The 19865-nt window shown below is 41.5% G+C and overlaps 2 protein-coding genes across 6 annotated transcripts in view; one reads left to right on the forward strand and one right to left on the reverse strand.

The window, feature by feature from the left end:
- Window positions 1-2873, forward strand: part of SCYL3 (SCY1 like pseudokinase 3) — a 15413-nt gene extending 12540 nt beyond the window's left edge. For all 3 annotated transcript variants that reach the window (XM_053949952.1, XM_053949953.1, XM_053949951.1), the window contains 2 exons: window positions 297-1024; window positions 2164-2873. In XM_053949952.1, the coding sequence (XP_053805927.1) occupies window positions 297-1024; window positions 2164-2226 (791 nt within the window). In that variant the 3' untranslated portion in view covers window positions 2227-2873. The remainder of the gene's footprint in view (window positions 1-296; window positions 1025-2163) is intronic.
- The window catches only part of FIRRM (FIGNL1 interacting regulator of recombination and mitosis), a 27944-nt gene extending 8086 nt beyond the window's left edge, over window positions 1-19858 (reverse strand). Inside the window, exons 1-24 of one of the 3 annotated variants that reach the window (XM_053949947.1) lie at window positions 19701-19858; window positions 19126-19165; window positions 18330-18418; window positions 16904-17008; window positions 16256-16393; window positions 14952-15114; window positions 14527-14611; window positions 13849-13987; window positions 13337-13417; window positions 12938-13002; window positions 11378-11526; window positions 10702-10810; window positions 10006-10192; window positions 9572-9654; window positions 9143-9194; window positions 8775-8864; window positions 7894-8079; window positions 7099-7221; window positions 6088-6183; window positions 5540-5653; window positions 5033-5137; window positions 4580-4660; window positions 3735-3848; window positions 3247-3428 (exon numbers count right to left, since the gene is read on the reverse strand). In XM_053949947.1, the coding sequence (XP_053805922.1) occupies window positions 3247-3428; window positions 3735-3848; window positions 4580-4660; window positions 5033-5137; window positions 5540-5653; window positions 6088-6183; window positions 7099-7221; window positions 7894-8079; window positions 8775-8864; window positions 9143-9194; window positions 9572-9654; window positions 10006-10192; window positions 10702-10810; window positions 11378-11526; window positions 12938-13002; window positions 13337-13417; window positions 13849-13987; window positions 14527-14611; window positions 14952-15114; window positions 16256-16393; window positions 16904-17008; window positions 18330-18418; window positions 19126-19165; window positions 19701-19799 (2675 nt within the window). In that variant the 5' untranslated portion in view covers window positions 19800-19858. Of the gene's footprint in view, window positions 1-2731; window positions 3429-3734; window positions 3900-4579; window positions 4661-5032; window positions 5138-5539; window positions 5654-6087; window positions 6184-7098; window positions 7222-7893; window positions 8080-8774; window positions 8865-9142; window positions 9195-9571; window positions 9655-10005; window positions 10193-10701; window positions 10811-11377; window positions 11527-12937; window positions 13003-13336; window positions 13418-13848; window positions 13988-14526; window positions 14612-14951; window positions 15115-16255; window positions 16394-16903; window positions 17009-18329; window positions 18419-19125; window positions 19166-19700 lie in introns of those variants that run through there. The other 2 variants (XM_053949948.1, XM_053949949.1) reach the window with 2 other exon arrangements.
- Between the last annotated feature and the right edge of the window lie 7 nt (window positions 19859-19865).

The raw sequence follows: 19865 nt of genomic DNA on the forward strand, positions 1-19865 counted from the left end.
GGCAGCTCATCCTGACAATCAAAGCTGATTCTGTTTCCTTCCATGGCCTTTTCTCAGCCACCTCTTGCTTATCAGCAATCAGCTTGTATTGCTCAGGGCTCTGAGGTGAATTCCCTCCTTTGCAAGCAGGAAGGTGTCCCTGCTTTCTAATCCAAGAGGAGCTTTCTTTCCAATCAATTACTGGCTTGTTCCCATGCCAGGTGGTGCCTGTAATGTCAAGCAGTTTTAGACATAACTCCATCTCTGCCTGCACTTGCTGTCTTTAAATGGGTATGTAACACCTTTGTCTTCCACAGGTGAGCAAGGCACTCAGCCCCCCCCAAATGGAATTCCTGGAAGCATTAATACACTGGGGAACAGCAGGAACTCTTTGACTACCTCGGAAAAGCCAGCAGAGGAGTGGCCAGACTGGAGCGAGCCAGAGGAGACAGACACTGAGAAAACTGTGAACATTCAAATTCAGCCCCGGGAGCTGCGGGGCAGCGCAGGACCTTATTTTGCTGATCATGATATAGATGAGAAGCCTTGGGATGACTTTGAACCCAGGAGCCCCAGAAGTAAACTGTCCTCAGGAAACTGCCCCACTGTGACACAGGCTGATGCAGCTGAAAGGCCTCTGCCAGCTACCCATCAACTGAGCAAAGAATTCAAAGGCCTCAGACTGAGTCCCCCCACAAAGTCTTGCCATGGGAACAGCTGGAGCAATGACAAGTGGGACCATGAGGAACAACTGGGAGAAACCGTGTGGCCAAAAACCTTTCAGGAAAGGCTGAAGTCTTCATCAGAGTCTGGCCTGGGAGAAGAATTCACGATCAAAGTGAAGAGGAAACCTGTGCAAGACCCAGAGCTGGACTGGTTTGCTGACATGATCCCAGACATTAAACCTTCTTCTGCCCTCTTGATTTTACCTGAGGCAAGGACAGAAGCAGTTGTTCCCACTCACTTGGGTGGGGTGTCCAGCAGAGAAGGTGCCTCCCAGACTCTGCTGTTTTCATCCAAATTTGCAGCAGCTGATGTGATTGAGGTAAGAGGCTCGAGGTTTAGGTGACTGCAGCCCTGAGAGGCTCCTCAGCACGCAGCATCTTAGCAGGCACCAGGTACTGCAGTGGGCACTTGATAGAGCAGAGAGAGCTTTGTTAGGAAACAGGGAATGGACTCCATTTGTACACTACTACAGCTCCAGCTTTTACTCTGTGCTGCTGTATCCTGGACTTGTTAAGGAGAGTTTTGGTTTGTCAAGACAGGTAAAACAAGGCCAGATCCTGGCTGCTGAACAGACGTGGTCCCATCCACAAACAGAAGGGGCTTTCAGGCACAGAGAATACTCAGTACTGAAGTGTTTTTCCTGACTCTTCTAGCAAAACAGAATTGTAAATGAAGGTCCAGGAAACCTGAACCTCTGGATTACAGAGTAGAGATTTTTGGGTGTGTTGTTTTCATGAAAGAACAGCTGAAACATTTCTCTATTTCAAAGACACAGTGGGGTCACAAACTGGAGTTTCTTTAAGCAGCTTAATCCCTGTAGCCCAATCAGGGAGACTCCAAAGACGATTGCTGTTTCCTAGGAGGGGAGGCAGCATTCCCAATTGAACATGTAACTCCCTTAGGGAACAGGTGTTGACTTCAGATTGTTTTCCTCCTTCAGCCTCAAGAGAGCTACCCCAGGAACAGCAGGGAGCATGGGGAGAGAAGCCTGGGCTGTAAACTGAAGTTGCTTATGGCATTTCAAAGTGGCACAGTGTCCAGGGACTGTCATGACCCCAGCCCCATTTTGGGGGGAAGGCAGCAAGTTCTGTGTCAGTGGGAAGGGGAGATCAAACTTAGTTAGAATACAACAAGAAAACAGCTCTTTCCTGGGGAAAAGAAATCATCTAATGTATGGCATCCTTTTTTTAATGGAAAGTGGGTTTGATGCAAACAGTAAAAAAAAAATAAGACTCCCTGTTAAGTCTGCTTTTGAACTACAAGAGAAATCACCTTAAAGACAAAGTTCTTTAAGACCATAAGCTGCAAATACTGACACTTCATTTTTGGGCTTTTGGCCTTGTGTATGAACGCTCTGCCATCCCAAGCCACACAGGCACCTGCCTGGCTCCTGGGCCTGTGCTAAGCACAGCAGTACATTCCCCATACCTTAATCTTGATAATTTTGTGTGATTCTAGGCTGAAGCTACAGGCTGGGGTGAAGAAGAGGAGTTGAACTGGGAAGATGATACAAACTGGTAACAGTTCTGAACAAGACCAAGGTGATTTATGGTGTGTTGGATCCTGTGACAGGAGTTGCTGCTTCCCCAGAGTACAATGGATAAAGTACCTCAGCGCTGCTTTTGCCACAAGGCAGGCACTTGCTGCACAGCCACAAGATCCTGTGGGGGCCTTAGCTCTTGCCAGGGATGCTCCTTCCCAGTCTGTGCCAAAAGCTGCAGGGGTGAGCCTGTACTCCAGCAATATGCCCAGCTGTGGTGCTGCCACTGCTCCCAGAGAGAGGACAGCGTGATGGTGCTGATGTGCTACTGGAGGCCAAGAGTGGTGTAGGAGATTGATCCAGAACTCACCCCTTCCCTGAAAAACTGCTGACAATAAATGAAAGTCACACTGAGTTTCTTGGTTAATGTGCCTTTTTCCTTTGGTTTTCTTGTTTGATTTTTTTTTTCCCTTTCCCAGAAAAAATAAAGCCCTTAGGAATGGCTCCTTTTAACTTTTCAGCTAAGAGATGATTTTACGATGAATGTACAGTTTATTCAACTTATTTATTTCTGTTTGTATAGTTGTCAGTGGACGGCACAGGAGGTGCTAGGAACCATACAGTGAACGACCACAAACTGCTTAAGCACCATGTTCTTTCTGACCAATAAAGATTATTTTTAAAGCATCACCCTAGTGTGGAGTACCTACATGTGATAGGAACAAGGTCACTGCTATTTTGACAACAGATTCAAACCTCTCAGTATTCAGAATACAATGTCATGGAACGTTTATCTCCACGCAGTAAAAGAACAAGCAATACACAAACCCACAGCTCTGATGTCCAGCAGTGTCCACTCAAACCCATCAGGCTATGCAGGAGAGGCTGGCACTGCACTCCTCAGTCCATCCTGGCACACAAACCAAGAGCCAGCAGTACTGTAGAGCACTGCCCCATGTCACAGCTTTTTCTTCTGCAGCGCTCCTGGCACAAAGGCACCTCCTCCCTCCCACCAGGGAGCTGAGCTGGGCCGTTGTCCCCAAGCCCTGTGGAGCACCTACCGCATGCTGTCTCTGAGGGTGGCTATGGCTGCATGCAGAGCCTCCAGCTTCACTGCAAGCCAGCCTGGAGGGGACCCTTTCTGGAGCAGCAGCTTCACAGCCTCCACTGCTCCCTCCATCGTGCCTACTGCTGCCTTGTACTGCTCCTCAGAGGGGGGGTGACAGGCTCTTTTGGCCACAGGCTGCAGATTTAAGCAAACATGAAACATCAATTTAATACTGGACTTGGGGGATCATCCAAACACAAGAAACCCCTTAGTCTTCATCCAAACACAGGAAACCCCTTAGGTGGAACAGAGCTGCAAAAGTCCCTTCTCCTGTGAGGGTTTTTGCTGCCTGGCAGGCACTACAGACCATTAAAATACACAAAGGGCCAGGAGTGCATGTGACCTTTTTTCTTAGAACATGGAGGGCAGCAAGATCAGCTCAGCCTTCTCAGAGACTCCTCAGAACTGACAGAAATTAACAGTTTAAAGAAGCACACATACCTCTCCTGTTGACTCCAATTCTCCATCCACTTTTAAAACCTGTGCACTCCAGGTAATCCTTTCTTGCTTCAGGCGTTCTGTTCGTGCTCCTCTTGTCTCTTCCACCTGCCTTGTCTAGGGAGAAGGCCCCAGGAGAGGTAACTAAACCCAGGCAGCATTACCAGCCTTCATAGGCAAAATTTATAGGCCAGAACAAAAGGAAGAGAGGGAGGGATTTTAATGTGCAGTCCAAATAATATTATTTCTCACACATTCTTCTGATCAAAGATTGAGGTTATCTACAACTTTGGGTTAGCATCACTAGCAGCTACCAGTTCTTTTGTAAATTATCTACTTGCCAAAAGCTGCTCAACCAGAGAGCCCTGCCTCAAGCTGCAGCTGCCCCCTCTTTCCCAATGCCACTATTCTGCAGCAACAGCCACCTGCCCTAAGAGGATTTCTCCTAATATACAAAAGGCACTGAGATGTTTCATACATATTTGTTTAGATTTCAGAAACTGATCCAAGAGAAATGGGGAAGGAAATCAAACCAGATTATCAAATCCTGTCTTTTTAATAGGTAACTTCCTTCAAAAACAACAGTGCAATTTAGTAAGTATTTTTTGGTTAAGGATGATAAATGTTTTGCTTTTAAGTTGAGAGTACTGGAGGACCAGTGTGCATAAGAATGGCAGTTGCTAATTCTGCTGATTAAAGCAAGTAGAGAAGTTCAACCAGACAGTTTATTTTAAAGTTACTTAACGGTCATGCAGATAATGCAAGTGTAGACCTGTGCTGTGTATTGCTGATAGCAGATGTACAGCATCAACTAAGATAGCAGTAAAATGGTTAAACAATATACATACCTTAGCCAGAAAATTAACAACTTTGTTCTTAACTTCTTCAGAATTAAGGCACCAAGGAACAACATCTTCATGTCTTGTTTCCTATCAAAAATGTTATTGGTTGTTCAGTACATTCATGCTAAGAAGGGAAGAAAATAGATGTTTCTATTTTCCCTAGAAAATAGAAGATTCCCTAGAAAATAGAAAACAGGGAAGAAAATAGATGTTTCTATTTTCCCTAGGTGTCCCTACCCTCTTGCAACCAATCTAAGCAACCAGTGCCCAATCCTTCTTCACTTCCAGCTCCTGAAATCTCTTCCAACTGCACCAGCCCTCAGCACTTTCAGTGTGCAACACTGTAACTCAGATGCAGATTGTGCAGTAAGGAGCAGCAAACATTTGAGACAGGAGAATTTGTGTACAACAGAAGTTAACAGAACCAAATGCCTGCACCCAGAGTTGTGCTCTGCTCACCTCTGCAAAATGTGTGAATGCCTCCAGTGCGTGCTGGTGAATCAGCCAGGTCTGGTCAGCCAGCAGAGAGGCAAACAGACAGGACAGCTGGGGCACAACCTGCCTCTGCAACAGGAAGAAACAGTCATCAGTTCCCAAGAGTTAGTTGTGCATATCTCCCCATCATGATTTATTATTAAAGACTTGCTCTGAGGGGCAGGTTTGGGAAATGCAAGAGTGCTACTGCCCTGTCTGGCTAAAGAACCACTGTGAGGGAGGTGACATTCTATTCTCACTTCTTGTTACTTCTCACCAGTGAGAAAGGACTGACATTTGAACCTCCAAGCATCTTGCATGTATTCAGCACGTCCTGATGAAAAATAAACCTGTTGCAGACTATTAATCCAAGACAACTATCCTGGCATTCCTGTATCTAATTAATGAACTTGATCCCTTAAATGTATATTTAAATAAAAGTCTTTTTATCAAAATATAAGGCAATTTCACTAAGGCCACAACTCCATTTACCTGTGCTTCTTGTGGAATAAACACCTTTCCCATGGAAGACAGAAAATCCACCATTGCTAGACGGACATGATCCGGGGGATGCAGCTGGAGCAGGGATGACTGCAGTGCAAATACCTGCAGGAGACAAATCCCAGCAAAGCCCCATGAGACAGACTGCAGGTGAAAACTGTGCAGGCTCATCTTTAAATCCAAACACATGGAGTTTAGACACCTGAAGGAGGTATGCTGCACCTCCAATAGAACTGGCCAGGATAAAGCTGCAGGTGCATTTTAGAAAGAAATGAGCATGATTTCTATCATACTTCCTTATATCTCAATTATCTTACAGAGGAAAGGGATTCTCAAAAGCAGTGTTAACTAAAATGTCATGCACTCGGTTTAAAGGCCAGGAAAATAATCAAGGAAGATTATTTCCTCTTTAAGAGAAGGCCAGACCATGAAATAACTCATTTGAGATTTCAATAAATCACAAAGAAGTTGGTTTTCATGTAGTGAATTATTCATAAGGTGGTGTTGGGGGTTTTAGGATTTTTTTTTTTTTTTTTTACCTGGGTCATCAGTTGAGCATCTAATGCTTGGATGAAAAATTCCAAAAGGTGAAGCAATAAACACAGTGTCTTCTGGAGACATGGCTCATCTGAGACCTTGAAGAGAGCACAAGATATCAGTAACATTGCATTTTAGCTCACGGAATAACAGCTTAGGAGAGAATGTCAAGCTACAGTAGCATTCCAAAATTGTTAGCCTGACTTCACACACATAAAACACTGCATTGTAAGCAGCAAAGAAAATATTGAAATAATCATATCAGTATTTCTAGGTAGCTGTATTTTATGAGACCATTTTCTTTGATTTTTGTGAAGAACATTTCTTAACCCTCCTCTCCTTCCACCACTCACTAAAATAAGCACCTAAAGGCTATCTGAACAATTTCTTTTCACTTTCAGTTGCCAAATGTCCTCACAGAATGGCTGAGGTGTGAAAAGACCTCTGAAGGAGCACATTGTTGGCTCTTCACTCCCACTCTCAAACTTTCTTTTTTAATCTGGAGCATGAAAACCCTGACAATCCTTTTTTTTCCTTCCTTTATGCAGCTGCAGCCATGAACAAGTACATGGTCACAAGGACACTGCCTGACCACCTTAGGAGGAGGGTGATTGGCCCTATGTGTCACCATGAGCTGGGCTGTGTTCTAATCAAATCACCCTGAATTTTGGTCACATTCTGATGAATATTTAAAATACATCAAATTTGTAACTGGTATGAAGCAAAATCACGTATTTCTGGCTTCTCCTTGAGCAAGTCTGAGTGTGACACTGAGTAACAGATGGAGTAACAAGGAACCATATATGTAACATTCCGGAAATTCAAACTCAAGCTTCCCAGAGCTCATGCCTGCCCTACAGATAAACCAGCTGAGATCAGATGGGCAGCACTGGTACACTGTGCTTTACTGAAACAGTCCAATCCAATCAAACAAATGAGTAACAACCACCTGAGAAAACAGCACCAGCCTCTCCAAGACATGCTTCCACTGCTGGAGCAGCAAACTCTCTTACCTGCTTAACCTGGAGAAAAGACCAGAACTGACTGAGCATTTCCAAGACAGATGTCTTAAATTCTGCCTCCAGAGTAGCATCAGCAGAATTGCAGGCAGCCAGCAGGACAGAAAGGGCAGTGTTCTAGGAGGAAAATATGTGTAAGACCAACAAAACACATTACATGTAAACCAACCCAAAACCCCAGGCTCATATGAAACATCTAAAGTGATACAAGGTAGCAAGAAGCCCAATGTCCTGCCTCAGCTGTACAGAACAGCTAATCTAGCAGGAGAGCAGCCAACAAAGATTCCAGAGCTGGGAAACCATCCATTATTTCTGTGAGTTTCACACACACTGCAGGTCATTTGCTGCACTGGCAGGAGAAGTCTGGCAGCAGACACTTCATGTGGAAGCCTCTGGTTTCTTACATTCCCTCATCTAAGAGACCAGCGAGCATCTTTCAGATTTGATGCTGCATAAAACTTGCTGGGACTTTAAAGCTGAGAGGAATTGTATGCTAAGGCACAGCACAAATCAGAAATCCTGAAGAAAAATACATCTGCTCAGCCAGAGAGCAAACAACAACTAGAATAACTAGAGAATCACAGAACCTCCACTAGGACAGTAGAGGTCTTAAGGTGCTGCATACAAGAAAACATTAAAATTGAGTTCTTGCTTATGCATATGCCAGCTAGGCATGGAAAAAAGCTGTGCAACAGACTGAATAATAGAACTGAGGTGACAGCAACAGAACCCTTGTAGTTTGAAAAACTAGAGTCATTCATTTTTCCAGAGAGAAGCAGATCTCCTTACCACAGGTGGGAGCCCTCCCAAGGCACGGCTGCTGCTCACCCACTGCCGGCACCGCGCGAGCCCTGCCGAGCACAGCTGAGACGCCACTTGTGCCCTAAGGTCAGGATTCAGGGCTCTGAGAGACACGTGCTGCCACACAGCCAAGTTCTCATCCTCTTCAGGAGGAAACTCATGAGCAAATTCTACCTGGAAACAAAAGGTAATAGAAACTAAACAGATCAGAAAACAATTAGCCTGGAAGATGAGAAACCAGAATGTGTTGCTGGTTTGCTTCAGATTAATTATGTGAAAAATTTCTGCAAAGTATTTCAATAAAATCCATTTTTTTATATGAAAAACGTTTAGAAACTGCCACCTCTCTTGTCACATACAGGATATCAGAATGATTAAGCAACTGGTTCTTTCAGCTGCTTGAAGCGATGGCCCTAGTGAGTAGAAGAGAGGGCTTCAGCCCCTCCAGGGTACACAGAGAGGCACTGACAGGACAGGACAGGACACTCCTCTTGATACCTGATGTCACGAGAACACTCCTAGATGTCACAGATGCGATGATAGGACACAGTTTCAGCCAATCTGAGGAGATGTGCTGTTTTCATACTTTGTCAAAAAAAAAGAATTTGTTGCTATCCAGCAAGACCCTTAGAAAGGTCAGTGTGCTTTTCTTGTTTTAAAGAGCACATCTGCATGAAGTGGGATCCACAATAAGTAATAATTTAGTGACTTAATTACTTAGACTAAGTAATAACAAGTACAATAACAAGTGCAGCAAATGAGCACTCAACATCTTGTCACTTCTCCAGAACTGAAAGGGAATATTTGAACACAGGCCACTGATTCAAATCTCTTCTACCAACAACAGCAGATGCTGGTGCTGTACTTGCCTGATGCTCTGGAGCCATCAGGAACAGCATTCGCTTCAGCAGCACACCCAGGGCAGGGAGCTGGCAGCAGTCACTGGGCCAAGCCTTTACCTGCATTAGGGTAAAAGAGTAATGCACCTCACTACACTGGGGGAAAAATCACCACTGAGCAAACAAATTCTGTACAGGATATTCTGAAAATCGCTATGTAGGATCACAGCAGTAACACTGTAAATAAGATAAGCAGGGCATATTGGTTTATATTTTCACTGTACTGCTTCTGCTAATTACTAAGCCAATTTGAAGAATTCAAATCTCCATTTGAATCTTTGCTGGTAGCACTCAGATTAAAACCGGTGCCAAACTGAAAACATCACTGTGGTTCTTACCAAGTGGGCAATCACATTAACGTGGTGAGCACACAGCTCAGCTGTTCCATACCTGAAACATGAGAGAGAGCAGCTTGTGAATCTGTACTTCCTATCTTCTACAGACTAAATATCATAAATCTGGTCTAAGAAATTGCCATTTCCTCTAACATATTTAAACTTGATTTGCAAAGACACAATTTACTTGAGACAACCATTTCAAAAATCAATTATTAAAGAGAAATGCTCCTCTTACTTGCAAGAACATAAAAATGACTATGCCAATTCTACTCCTAATTTTCAAAATACGTTCTGTATCTGAAAACAATCCAATTCTGGGACAAATCTGTCTTACAAAAATCTCTCTCAAGCAAACTGCTTATTATGTACAACAACAGAATGAACTGGATCTGTGGAAAACCTGCTTGATTTGTACTAGGAGCATCTTACCGGGCAAGGAAGCACCATGCGTCCATTGCTAGCAGAGACGTGATCATACTGGAACCCAGCACAGCATCCAGCAGGGCACGCTCCTGAGGAGAAATGGGAAAATTAACACAACCTGAATACCACAGAAAAGAAAGCACTAAACTTTTATAAGAACATGACCTTTCCTACTCTGAAAAAGAATAAAAATTGCCAAGACCACTGAGGTCCTCAAGAACTTTCTTCTCCCCTTTCCCAAAAGTGACATTTGCCATGTAACTGAACTCCAGCCATGCAGCTGTGTCACAGCTGATTTCTACAAAACCATCTCTGAGATGGTTCTCTCGTTCTCTCTGAGCATCTTTTCAGAGCCACATCATTAGAAAGAACCCATTCTTTTTAAGTAGCACCTATGCATCACAACAGCTGAAGAATTGATAAGCAAAACCCAATCTTACCAGCTGAGGGAAGTGTGATGGGAGTGTGGAAGCAATGAAGGAGCACAGGTGGACACAGACATAGTGATAGAGGGTGATGGGAACTGCTGGCTGTCCAGTACTGACCGCCTGTGGCAAACACACAGGGAGAGAAAGCTCTCCACAACATTGCTGGAAACTGAGGAAGAGAGCTGAAAACAACGACAGGCTGCAAGGGGGAAAGGGAAAAAAAGAAAAAAAAAAAAAGAGAACAGTTTGGTTACAGACATGTAAGTCCCAAATCCTGCAAGCAACATTGGTATTTTGTCTTCAGCCAGAAAAGACAGCAATAACTTCAGTGCTTTTACACCAGATTTGAGTTCCTAACAGCCTTCCTCTTTTACCAATTCAGGTGATTATTAGAGGGTTCAGGCATAAAAGTGTGAGACTTTAACTTAGTGAAGTATCAACAAATTACTTTCAGAGCCTTATTCCTACCCTACAAGTACTCTGAAATACCACTCCTTCCCTGAAAAAACAAAGACATCTCTGTCTCTGTATCCTTCACTCCTGAGGCAATGAACATCAGATCCTGTTAGTCTTGGCATAAGGATGGAAATCCATAGTGACAATTTTCCAAGTTCAGTTGCAAAGGAAGCTCCAGCAGCTGAGCCCCTTTGTTTGCCTGTATGGAACGACTACAGTGGTGAAGAACTACAACAAAAACCTTTTTAGTACCTTTTTCCTGTGTTCCAGAGAGTTTGCACTTCTTCTGGCTGAGATGACAGCTTGTCCATTATGGTAAGCAGGAGGAGACACTGGGACAGCTGCTGCTCAGGAGGGAGACCTGTAGAAATTTGGGGTTCAGATGTGAAGTTGCCTGGATATATTTACTCTGTGTGTAAACTGGCTTTTAAGCAAGTGTAGAGGCAAATTGATGAGCGCTATCTCAGAATTGTGAGATGTTGGTCAGGGCAGAACTCAAGAAGAGCTTGTTGAAACAAAAAGCTGATATTTTCCCAGTTTAAAGGCATGCTACTTTACACAGAAAATACTTTAGGGGGAAAAAAGCTATCTTCCCGTACCAACAGAACAGCAAAAAAAAAAAAATCCATCCTATTTTGGAAGTTTGTGGCAAATGTGGATTGAAATTATGTAAAAGAGCAGAATTGACAGGATTTCTGTTAACCAGATTAACAGTGCAGTTGCTATGAGTACTTTGGAAAATATTAATTCAGCAACAACATAAACTATCTATTATAAAACCCATCCAAGTTAGCAGGCAGTCAGCTCTATCACAGCACTTACTAAAGAACCAGAGACAAGCAAGTGAGTACAGAATGTTATGGTCCAGACAGTCAGAATGTCAATGGTGATCCCTCAGACAGCACTGGGAGTTGTACTTTCAACCCACCTAAATTTTCACTTAACACTCGTTCCATGAAAGGACTAAAGGGAAGGAGCTGGGTGATGAGAGGGTCCAGAGCCACAAGAAAAACCTGGGATATTTCATCTTGATGAACTTCCAAGATCTCTGGAGCATAAAGACTGGGAGGAAATTTGCTGAGGGGAAAAAAAAAAAAAAAAAAAAAAAAAAAAAAAAAAAAAAAAAAAAAAAAGTTAAATATTCTCAGTTGCATTTTCAGCAATACCACTTTTCTCCAAAAGAACTACAAAAAGGCAAAATCATTATTTCCTTGTTCCTGTGAAATAAAAGACAGAAAAGACTCCCCATTTTAGAATATCTGTTATAGCCCAAGAGTTACAACTCTGCATCCAGCCTTTAAAACAAGCATCACAATCCAATATTTTACTAAACATTTAAAGAAAACCTTGCAAGCTCACAGAAAATGTGTGTAAGATAACATCTCTCTGAAGAAACGTGTCACATCACAAAGAGTCAAGTGAAAGGGAAAAGCCAAGAAAACAACTGTATACACGATTTTACAGCCATAAATATCACAGCACTAACTTAACACATGACCCTAAAAGGGTATCACAGCTTCTCTGAAGATGAAAAAACACCTTGGGCAATAAAAGAAAAAAAGAGCCAATATGAGAATAAAGCAAGAGACCATGAAATAAAATCTTCTAGTTTTGCAGCTTATAAAGTGAACTGTAAAAATGCTACTTTCCTACTCAAAAATCCCGCTCAGTTTCCCTGAGTGAATAAAAGTTTACAACCTTCCACTTGGGAAAAACCTACAAGGGGAGTAAACTTAGAAGAAGAAATTAATTAAAAAATATTCACCCAATCTTGCAGTGGAACATCAAGTGAACCCAGGTGCACATCTCACCACAGAACCTGGTTTGAATTCCAACAAAGGGCTGAAATCAGCCCTCTGATTTCACAGAATAAACAATTATTAGTATAAAGTCTGGGTTCTCTTATGCTTCACCACCACTGCAGCAAACAAACTTTTTGAAAGGAAAGTGATAAACCACTTGCAGATATTTATAACTGTAGCATTATAAGAGCATCTGCTTCCAGGAAAACCAGAATCCTTCTGTGGGATTCCACAAGATTATTAACACAACAGTAAAGTTATGAAAAATTTCAGAGCACTCTGTTTCTGGTCCCCTCTTTCTCCAGGACAATATTTTTCCAAACTTTGTCTTAAGCTAGAAACAATCTGTCAAAAGGCACTGCTGACACCTGCATTTAGTGTAGAGGCTTTTTTCTGCATATCCTACACATAATTTGTTAATAAATCTTGCATAAATAGTTGCAACGAAGTTAATGGTTTGTCATTATGGCACATGCACTGTATTGATCAAGAATAGGGTTAAGGTAACTATAAAACACTAAACCACTTAATTTATTAAAAATATTTCAGCTTTCTGTACATGAAAAAAGATGGCAACAACTCTGGAATGAGAAGTGCATTTTTACATCTCAAAATATTTGTAATTTAAGAATGTAATTTTGAAATGTTATTAAGATACTATCAGTAATTATTTGTACTTCACATACCTGTATATCTGAAGAAAGAGCTGATGTAACTGAGAACAGGAATCAGAGAGGCAGGCAAGAAATTCCTGCAAAAGCCATCAATTTTGAGAGATACTTTTAAAATAAAATCCATGATTAATTACATGAATTACTGCACATCTCCTACATTTTAATTCAGTGCCACTGCATGAAACAACCTGTTCCAGTTTATTTTTCTGGGGAATCCCAGCAGTAACCCTGCACAGGCTTGTGAGTATTTACAGGTGGAAGAACTAAAGCAGGTTATGCATGGATATTAATTATACTGCCCATATGGGAGAGCTGTAAATCGTTAAGATATTATGCAGTACAAAATTATTCCATCTGCAGACCAGAGGCTTAAATTTAATACTAACATAGCATTGAAGAATTAAAACCTACCTTGGTGTAGTGTACAAGTGAGTTAGCAAAGAATCTGCACAGTTTCACTGTCTTCTGGAACAGCCTGAAGTCAGTGCCCTCCTGTCCAAAACAAGCAGTTCTAAAAGTTAATATGGAGTAATACAGTAAAATAGGAAGTTAGATTGCTAACAGTGTTCAAAACCTATTTCACATTTGAATCTCTACAGACTCTAAAGCTAAGGGGGGAAGACTTTAAAAATATTCAGTATGTATGCTTCAGTACTTTCAGAGCAATATTAAGGATTTGCCCGACCTTGGGATATTGTCAGTTTAAAAAAAAAAAAAAATTCTCACATAGTATGATGAAAACTTAGTGTCTCACTAAAACATCCTCAATCTACACAAAGCTATGGGCTTCATTTTCATGTGGTTTCAAAGGTATTCTGTCTACCACCCAAAAAACCCAAACCAAATTACTCCAAGCAATAATACAGCACAAAGAATTTATCCTCCTCAAGCTCACTGGCAGCTTTGAGAGTTTTTTAACTCACCTGTATTTCTGACACCTTCATTTGCTCAGCCAGCTGCAAGCAGGAGTCAAAAGAAAGAAGAATGTCATTGCACAGGCCACTGAGGATGTCACTGTGCTTTAGGTGGCACTGCAGCATGGAGCGATGCTTCAGGCTTTGCCTGAAAGACATGAATATAGCCAGGTATTTAACTGTCAGAAGTGACCATGCACTGAGTTCTTACAAATCCAAATAACTCATTCTTCTATTTAGCCTTTTATACAGCAGCGATTGGTGCAATATCTGTGAACACTGAAAGCAGAAACTCAAGAGAGAACAACTCTCTCCATGGCCATGACTGAAACCCAAGGGAGAGGCAGGATGGAAATGTGAGACAGCCAACTCAAGCCAAAAAACATCTACAGAGCTGCAGGTCAGACCTCTCTGAATGCTCCTCACTCAGACAACAGTGTTGCTAATTTTCTTCTGCACTGCAATACAGAAAGTCAAGTTTCTATTACTTTTCATACCAATTCCTACCTACTTTCACTGGCAGTGCTTGAATATTACCTCCAAGCTAAATTTCTAAATTTCCTTATTAAATAGCTACATTGAACTCTCTCATTTTAATTTTATTAGAAACTCTGAGCACAAAGCAATTGAGACACTCATTATTCAAAACTATACCACAATAAAAACCCAAGAGTTTAGCTTACATACTTGATTATGAACTTCCATGTATTGGCATGAAGAGCGTGGTCCATATTGGAAATGACAGAGCAGATCTCCAGCACAGTGTGGATTACTAAGGAAATAACAGCAGCAGCAACAGAGTTAAATCAGATTTATGAGTTCACAGCAATCCCAAGAGAATACTGAGAGAATACCAGAACATTGACATGAATTAGGAAAATGGCTCCGTTTTTAGGTGCTACCCCTGTCCTACAAATCTACACAACATTCCCACAGAGGAAGCTTCAGGAGAAAAATGGAAATATTTCGAGTTCAAAATGCTGCTTTCTGAAAAAGTTGGTCAGAACAGCAGGAACTGATCACACTCAGAAACCTGTTTTAAAATTTCAAGCATACTCTCCAAAGGAAAAAAAGACTGAGCAAGACTAAAACAGTATCAAATTCACATATACCTGACACCATATATGTGATGTCATCTTCACCAGAAGCAGAGCCTATGGAAATCAGATCAACCAGTTCCATCAGCTGTTTCTGAAGGGAGTAAGTTTCCTTGAACATGGATTGTAGGAGGTCAGAAACTAAGTGCAGGTGCCCATAGTACACTGATTCACTGTCCTGAAATGGGGAGGAAGAGTTTTGTAAAAGAGCTGAGGACTCACAGCCTGAATCCTCACATGCAGAAAACACCAAGAGCTTTGCCATACATTCCTCTGGAGAAAAAGAACAAGGCACAGATGTACCTACCTACTCTAACTCAATACACAGCCCCTGAGCACTCAATATAAAATATGTTCACCTGCAGCTTGTGGAAAACTAACGAGGTCTGGCTAGCTCTTGTGACTTTAGGGGGCTCTGGATCAGCCCTCCATGTATGAACCTGAGATCATATTTCTGAACCAAACAGGACAATGTCAGCAGCAAAGGAAGTAGTATTCCAAAGACTTCCCAATACTTTTATATTAGAATTACTAGATAAAGATATGGCATCTGAGTTTGAGTCCTGACATGGAAAACTGATGTAAATGTTCCCATAAAAAAGAAATATTAAAAGTGAAAATGAAAGGCAACCAAAGGTTAGAGTGTCCTTATGATAATCTTGCTTTATTTTCAAAGATTAGAGGAAATTACTGTTGCACCTGAAAATCCAGATCAGTCCACATCTGAAACTGATACACACTGCTCACTGCAAGCAACATAAACCTGCTAATCTCAACTCTCAATCCACTCTGGAACTTGCCATTTGTAGCTCTGTAAAGCCTGTAGCCATCAGGACTGCACAGATCCCTCAGAGCACTCTGCTCCTGACCAGAATGTTTCGTTAACACTGATGCAAAGGATGGAAATAGTCCAGTCTGAGCCTCTCACTGGCAGGTCAGATTTGCTGGGCAGAGAGCTGAAAAATCATCTTTGTACTTGTGCACTGAGTGCACTCTGAAAATGACTTAACAACTAAAATTAAAACAATAATACTTTGACAACAGTGTAATTTCAAAATAAGATCTTCTTCTAAAGTGTTTCTTTTCTATAGCTTAGAGAGTTATTTTAGCCAAGCGCTGATACACTGACCATTGTTCTATTCGTCCTTATTTTCTACTTCTTGTATGATTTTGCTACTGACAAAGAATCTTATGTCTACTGCTTAGCTCTAATCGCAGTTCTGCTGCCTCTAAGGCCTACCTTTTGCAACTTATCCAAAACCTTCTGATTTTAAAGATTCCCCCACAGAAGGATTTTTGTGCTCCCAGCAGAGCCCTACCTTGCAGTGAGTGAAGGTGCTCTTCACCACGCAGAGGACGGAGGAAGGGAGGGAGCGGATGCTCTGCAGGGACAGCTCCTGCACCGAGCACACATAGCGCACACAGCCTGTCAGCGTCTCCAGCAGCTGCACCACCGTCTGAGATTAAAACTGAACATCAATCTCTCCTGCAATACCTCCAAAAGCACCTTTTCTTAGCTGAAATACACCTGGATTTTCACTGCTATTTGCATAAATAAGTAGTTTGTGAAAGACGAATGAAGCTCCAGAGCTTTTCTCCGATGCCATACCCTCTGTGAGAACTCCTTATTTCTTTCACTATTGTTCTCAATTTAGAAAAATGTTAAAATTCAGAATGAAGTGACTGTATAAACAGGTGCCAGGTTCACCTGGGGAGTCATATTACATCTGCAGGAGGGACTTGGAGTAGAATCTGAGATGGTTTTTTAAATTATTATTAGCATCACATGCTAGATGTAATCAAATCATTCACAAAATGTTAACTGAACTTCAACTACAAAGGAAGATTAAATTACATTTTAACCACCAGTAGCTGGCAAAAAAAAATTCTAAAAACCTTTTAGTAGTTTAGGTAAAAGCAGAGAGTGATGTAAGCATTATTTTGACAGCTTATGTGATGGGACTTGCCTGTAGCAGATTCCTTACAGTACTGCATAACTCTGTACTCTGGCTGGTCAGTCCTTTGGCCTTGCTGGATAATTCACACATCAAGTTATCAAAGAACTGTAGAGTCTGGCAGAGCACAACAAAACGGAAACATTTTACTTACAAAGGTACACATGCAAATAATAGCACCAATTCTATACCTGCTTGCTGCCTTGGCATGAAGGCACAGAGAGAACTCGCAGCAGAAAACACTTTCCAGCATTTCAGTCATAAAGCATGATATGACAAGAAGCAAAAACCACTTTTATATATATATATATTTTCATATATATATATATATATATATAATAAACAGAAGATATTGTAGCTATTATTTTTTCTAAGATCTCTTGCTGAAACAAGCTTCACAGCTAGTTTGCTTGAAATATGTTATTCATTAATATATAGAATATATTATATATAATATTTATTTAATATTATCTATTAAATATATCATTTTATTCTACCAAACATTTTTTACTTAGTTAAAGCCACATAATTTTAAAAAATATTTTCCTTTTGTCTCAGAAAAAAAAATTGTTTGTGGAGAATGATTATTAACATTTTGAATACATCCAAAAGAAAAAAAGTCTGTGACATATAAACAACACCTATTTCCACCTTAGTTGAGATTTTTGCATATCTGATGAGTGTTACTGTTGAGACTGCAAAGACAGTGAGGCACGTGCAGGATAAACAGTGGTACAGTGATCCTTTTTCAGGATATGCCTATTATGAGACAATTTTCTTGTAATCTCCAAAAAATTTGTTACTTGAGATAAAATAAGAGGAAAATCAAGTGGCCCTTTTTACTGGCTTCTTAAAATGGACAAGCTGAGGCTTGAAACTTAAATCAGTAATTTGGCACCATTTTACTTCACTTAAAATGCAAGCACTGATTTTAATACAGCTATGGCACAAAATTCTCCATCATTTAATCAAAAAAGAAAGCATGTGTGAGGTCAGTGTGGTCTAGAAGTTTATTCACTATATTAATTCACAAATTTCACAACATTCATTCATGATATGGGAGTGTTGAGCGCTTCTGTTTACATGTCCTGAGAAGCTTCCTCAGTTAAAAATTCTCCACCTTGGTCATTTTATAAAAAGCCCAATCTTCTCAGAAAGAAATAAAATCCAAGACTATTGCTGAATATAGAAAGCAGAACATTGCTTTCATATAAAGGAACATTGCTTTCATATTTAATTCTCTCCCCACTATAAAGAACGAGAACAATCACAGACACAATTCAACACAACATTGTGAAAACTCTCAAGGGGTAAAGCTTCAATTTCAATTTTGTATCCCATAGATATTGTGCAACCCCAAAAGAAGAATCACTGCAATCTAAGCAGGTTCTAACACCGGACTGACAGACAATTCCACAGTTAACTGAAGCTGTCCTACCTTAGGTAATACTTTTGAGAAAAAAATTCGTTCCACATCTTCAAGGCTGATATGCGGCAAAAACATTTCAGTCAAGATCCTCAAAATACCTGCAAAGAAAAACATTTACAATGTGTAATTCTCAGAAATATACAGCAACCTACCAGAGGAAATAAAGAACTGCAGAAAGCAAAAACAAATCAGGCACTTGATTTTGAGAGAGGCAACAGAGCACTTGCCTCATCTGAAATGCATGAAAACACACATACATTATCTGAAAAATCAACTATCTGTAATAGCTCCAACATGCAAAAATCCATGTTTTGGATAAAATAGCAGCACACCTGACTAAAATTAGCTGAAGGCCGAGCATAACTGCCAGCTTATAGATCCAGTATTTGCCACAAACTGCAAATAGTAGCAAATTCCAAACTGCAAATAGTAGCACATTTTATAATGCAACATAATATACAATGTAACAGTTTTAGCAACACTCGTAAATAGTTACATACGAGCCTCATTTTCTTTTAACTATTAGCTTTGTCACCTGGAAGATAACAGCCCAAAAGACAACAAAACACCAGATTAAATTCACCCTTCTTTTGTGCATTTAAAGATCAGAAGTAGCAGAAAGGAAAAAGCAGCCTTAGATGCAGTGTCTATAGGGGCATTTATAAAGCTTATTCAATGTGCAAGGTCCAGCAGGATGGCTGAAGACTGAGAAGTTGTAGCAGAAGCATTTCAAGCACTGCAGTGATTTTAATGCAATTGCAATACAGGGCTCCACAGGAAGAGGCACTTCTTAGCCATTACTTACGAATATGCTCCGTCCAGTCCTCAGACTCTTCATACATTGAGTAAAAATGTTAAAGAAAATCAAACTTATTCTGCTGTAAAGGCTACCTTCAAAGCACCTGCAGAAGCCACAGTGACTTCTGTCACTGTCTCATACTCGTATGAAATTGGTGGGGATGCTCCACAACCAACGCAGGCTGATAGCCCAGAGTACCCACAGGATCAACAAAGTATTCCCAAATGTATTGGAGACTAAGCCTTGAACGGTTGTTTTTTTGGAGGTTTTTTTTTTTTTTTTTCGGTGGTGTGTAGTTTGGGTTTTCTTAGGGGGTTGGGTTTCTTTTGTTTTTGAGGGGTAGGTGAGAGGTGTGTCGGGGAGTTATCTACAGAGCTAAATGAACCACACGCGATGCTCTAGATTCTATGAATCTTTTGTTCCAGGGAAAGGCTGCACCCGGCTCCAGCGAAATTCCCGGCACCGGCCCTTCACAAAGGTCCCACTGTTCTCCCTCACACACATTTGGTCGAACCGTGGAACTCCGAAGGACGCACACACACCCCTCCAACACCACCCCAGTACCCTGCTGGGAAGGATATCAGGAGCCGGGGCAGCACGGCGGGCAGCTCCCGGCGGCAGAGCTCCCAGTCCCAGCCGTCCAGCTCCCGCAGGAGCAGCTCGGGGTCTGCCTGGGACATGGCGGCGGCCGCGCTCCCCTCAGCGCGGGGCGCCTTTCCCGCCACTGCCCCGCGCTCCCACAAGGC

The sequence above is a fragment of the Vidua chalybeata genome, chromosome 9 (genome assembly GCF_026979565.1).
Source record: "Vidua chalybeata isolate OUT-0048 chromosome 9, bVidCha1 merged haplotype, whole genome shotgun sequence".
In the NCBI taxonomy this organism is placed as follows: domain Eukaryota; kingdom Metazoa; phylum Chordata; class Aves; order Passeriformes; family Viduidae; genus Vidua; species Vidua chalybeata.